Source organism: Dromiciops gliroides, chromosome 3, assembly GCF_019393635.1.
Source record: "Dromiciops gliroides isolate mDroGli1 chromosome 3, mDroGli1.pri, whole genome shotgun sequence".
NCBI classification, from domain to species: Eukaryota; Metazoa; Chordata; class Mammalia; order Microbiotheria; family Microbiotheriidae; genus Dromiciops; species Dromiciops gliroides.
Genome location: NC_057863.1, coordinates 365,016,146 through 365,019,281, shown reverse-complemented (window position 1 = coordinate 365,019,281; position 3,136 = coordinate 365,016,146). Strand labels below are relative to the sequence as shown.

General features: G+C 35.6%; 1 protein-coding gene across 1 annotated transcript; it reads right to left on the bottom strand.

Moving 5' to 3' along the window:
• Positions 1-540: 540 nt before the first annotated feature.
• LOC122751689 (40S ribosomal protein S28-like) lies at positions 541-750 on the bottom strand. The gene has a single exon (XM_043998830.1). It carries the CDS (start codon positions 748-750, stop codon positions 541-543), a length of 210 nt encoding a protein of 69 aa, XP_043854765.1.
• Positions 751-3,136: the final 2,386 nt, after the last annotated feature.

Sequence of the window (3,136 nt, the reverse complement as noted above, 5' to 3'; positions counted from 1 at the left end):
ACTCTCCAGTCTGGTGACACTGGCCTCCTTGCTCTTCCATGAACAAGAAACTCCTTCTCTTGACTCCAGGTATTTTCTCTGGCTGTACCCCATACCTGAATACTTCTTCAGATCTGCCTATTGACTTCCCTGGCTTCCTTAATTTCTGATTATGAAAGAAATAGAAAATAGTACTTATCCTCAAGAAGCTCATAATCTGTGGCCAAATATATATCATACAAAAATTAATCTATTTGTAAACACGGAAACTCTTTCTAAAAGTGTAAAATACAAATCAGTACATATGCCCTTTAAGGGATATAAAGCAAGGAAATGAACTCTTGGGCTGGCATTAGCAAACCAATTTAGGTTTCTAAAAATAAAAAGTGGCATCATAAAAAATTCTGTTTGAGTACAGTAATTTTAAAATAATAAAATTATGGTGACACAAATAGTTTTGTTTGGTTTTTTTGCTTGTTTTTTTAGACAAAACTCTTTATTTTATATATCTCTTAGCAGTCCTTCCACAAGCAGCAGCCTAGGGGCCTCCACCGGTGAATTTCACTGCAGCCTCTGGGCCACTCCTTCAGACTCAAGTAGGGTGAACACGTCTACCTCCCCCTCGGGGCCTTTCACGTTGCAGATGATGGAGTGGCTCGTATAATCCATGAACTCCACATGCACCTGGGTGCACTGGCCCTGAGAACCGGTCCGGCCCAGAACCTTGGCGACCCAAGCCAGCTTGATGGGCTGCACACGGCCAGTATCCATGATGCTGGCAGCAACAGAGGAAGGAGACAAGAGCGTGACACAAATAGTTACTGGCGATTCTAAAGAGAAACACAGAATCACAAAATTAGAAAGTTGGAGGTATTGTCAGTGGGCATCTATTCCAACATATACTCCAAAGGGATGGCTATCTAATATACTGTCACTTTGACTCTACCTAAAGATGTTCAGTGAGAATGAGTTAGCAAACCACCCTAGCTAAAGTTTGGGAACCTCACCTGTTAATGGACAAGGATAGAAAATTTCTGGGAAGTAAAAAAAAAAATTAAAATAAGAACTAAGATTTAAGCCCAGAACTACATTTCTGGTGCAATAGATTATCTACATCATCAATATCATCAATATGTACTCAGGGTGGTGAGGACTCAATTTAGAGTCAGGAAGTTCCAATCCAGTAGCAATCACCTAACTAGCATTGTGATTTTGGCAAATCATTTCAACTCTCTGGACTTTAGTTTCCTCATCTTTAAAATGTGAGTACCTATCTGACAGGACTGTTTTGAGGATCAACTGAGATAATGTCTATATAAATCCTTTGCAAACCCTAAAGTATTATATAAATTCTAGCTAGTATTATTTTTATGATATTCATCTTCATCATTACATTATTATTAGTAGTAGAAGTAATGATAGTAGCATTAGTAGTGGTAGTAGTGATATTCTTTTGTTATCATAGTTGTCTTTGTTACCTTGTTCTTATATGACTGAATCAATATACACGCATAATTTCTTTGGCGGGGCATTTAGGTATGGATTCTTATTGTTGTTCAGTTGTGTCTGACTCTTTTTAACTCCATTTGGGTTTTCTTAGCTAAAATCATGGAGCAATTTGTCATTTTGTTTTTCAGCTTATTTTACAGATGAGGAAATTGAGGCAAACAACATTAATTGACTTGTCTGGAGTCACACAATTACTAAGTGTCTAGGTGAGGTTTGAATTCAGGTCTTTCTTCTATCCACTGCATAACCTAACTAGCATCTAGGTATGGCTAGATACCCAATATCTATATATCTGGATAGTTATAAATTTCTTCCAGCCTAGGACACATTGTGCTTCTTGTTTCTAGACTAGCTTTCAGTAGCTCACATATATAGATTGGAAATAACAAGATTTTTGATTATTATTTCTATTTTTCTCATTGGTTAAGTGGCAGGCTACCTTGTCTATCTCATAGATCTGTTGAATGAAAATCATGTCATAGGTATGAATGCATTTTGAAACCACTGGAAAGTGATAAGGTATTATTAATTCCTAAAAGTGGATAGGAAAATTTGCAAAATGACTAGTTCCATAAGAAATAGGAAATGTGGCACAGTTGCTTAATTTATTCAATAAATGTATACCTGCTTGATGGAAAGACTAAATATTTATGTCAAATCTTTTACTTTTAGTCCAAGAAAATGTACTCTAATGAAAATGAGTAGCTCTAAGCCCTAGATATTGAATAACTAAGGAAAATCTGGCACTAGCATTAATGACTGGAATGTTCCCACAATATCAGCTTTGGCAATTTTATTGAAAATGGTTTTAAAGGCTGTAAGCACAAAGTAGAGCAAGAGCTTTCTCTGTATAAGGGAGAGAATGAGCCTTGGAAGAAATTGTTATTATTTAAAGATTATGCTTCCTACCTCAGTCCTTCACCAGGAAGAAATGGAGGGGCAGTCTTCAAGCACAAATATGCTGATAAGAGAAGGTAAAAACATGACCTCCTTAGGCCAGGTAAATTAACTGAGATATTGATGGATGAGTTATTTACATGTTTAAACTCTGGAACTTATGCTACTAATCTGTTTTTTTAAGGTTGATTTTCATGGCTACCTTTATATATATATATATATATATATATATATATATATATATATATATATATATATATATATCATCAAGATTTCCCTGGTATGTTTCCATTTTCTCCAAGAAAGGCATCTTTTGTACCATGTGATGATCATGAAGAGACCAATATATATGGGGATTTCAGATTAAAACTGAGTGGACTGGTCAATATTTCTCTGAGCAGTTAAAGACACAGTGTGATGGAAGGAAAAAGAATGTTGGATTTGGGGTCAGAGGGCAAGGTTTGAGTTACAGATTTGAATCTTTCCTCTGTCCCTTTCTATCTGTGTGACTTTGGACAAGTCATTATTCTCTGAGCCTCAGTTTATAATTTCCTTATATGTAAAATATGGGTGTTAGACCAGATAACCTCTAAGTTCCCTCCTCAGTTTTAATCTATGAACCTAAATACACTTTACAATGCTTTATTCACATTTTAACCACCATGGATTTGGTAGTTAAAGGATAGGTAGGATCTTTAGATAAACTAGCACTGGTGATTTTTATCAGTTATTTAATAGCATTGAAATGTGA

Bases quoted from the DNA above. Each gene is read 5' to 3' on its own strand.
- LOC122751689 (XM_043998830.1), bottom strand. From the start codon at position 750: ATGGATACTGGCCGTGTGCAGCCCATCAAGCTGGCTTGGGTCGCCAAG.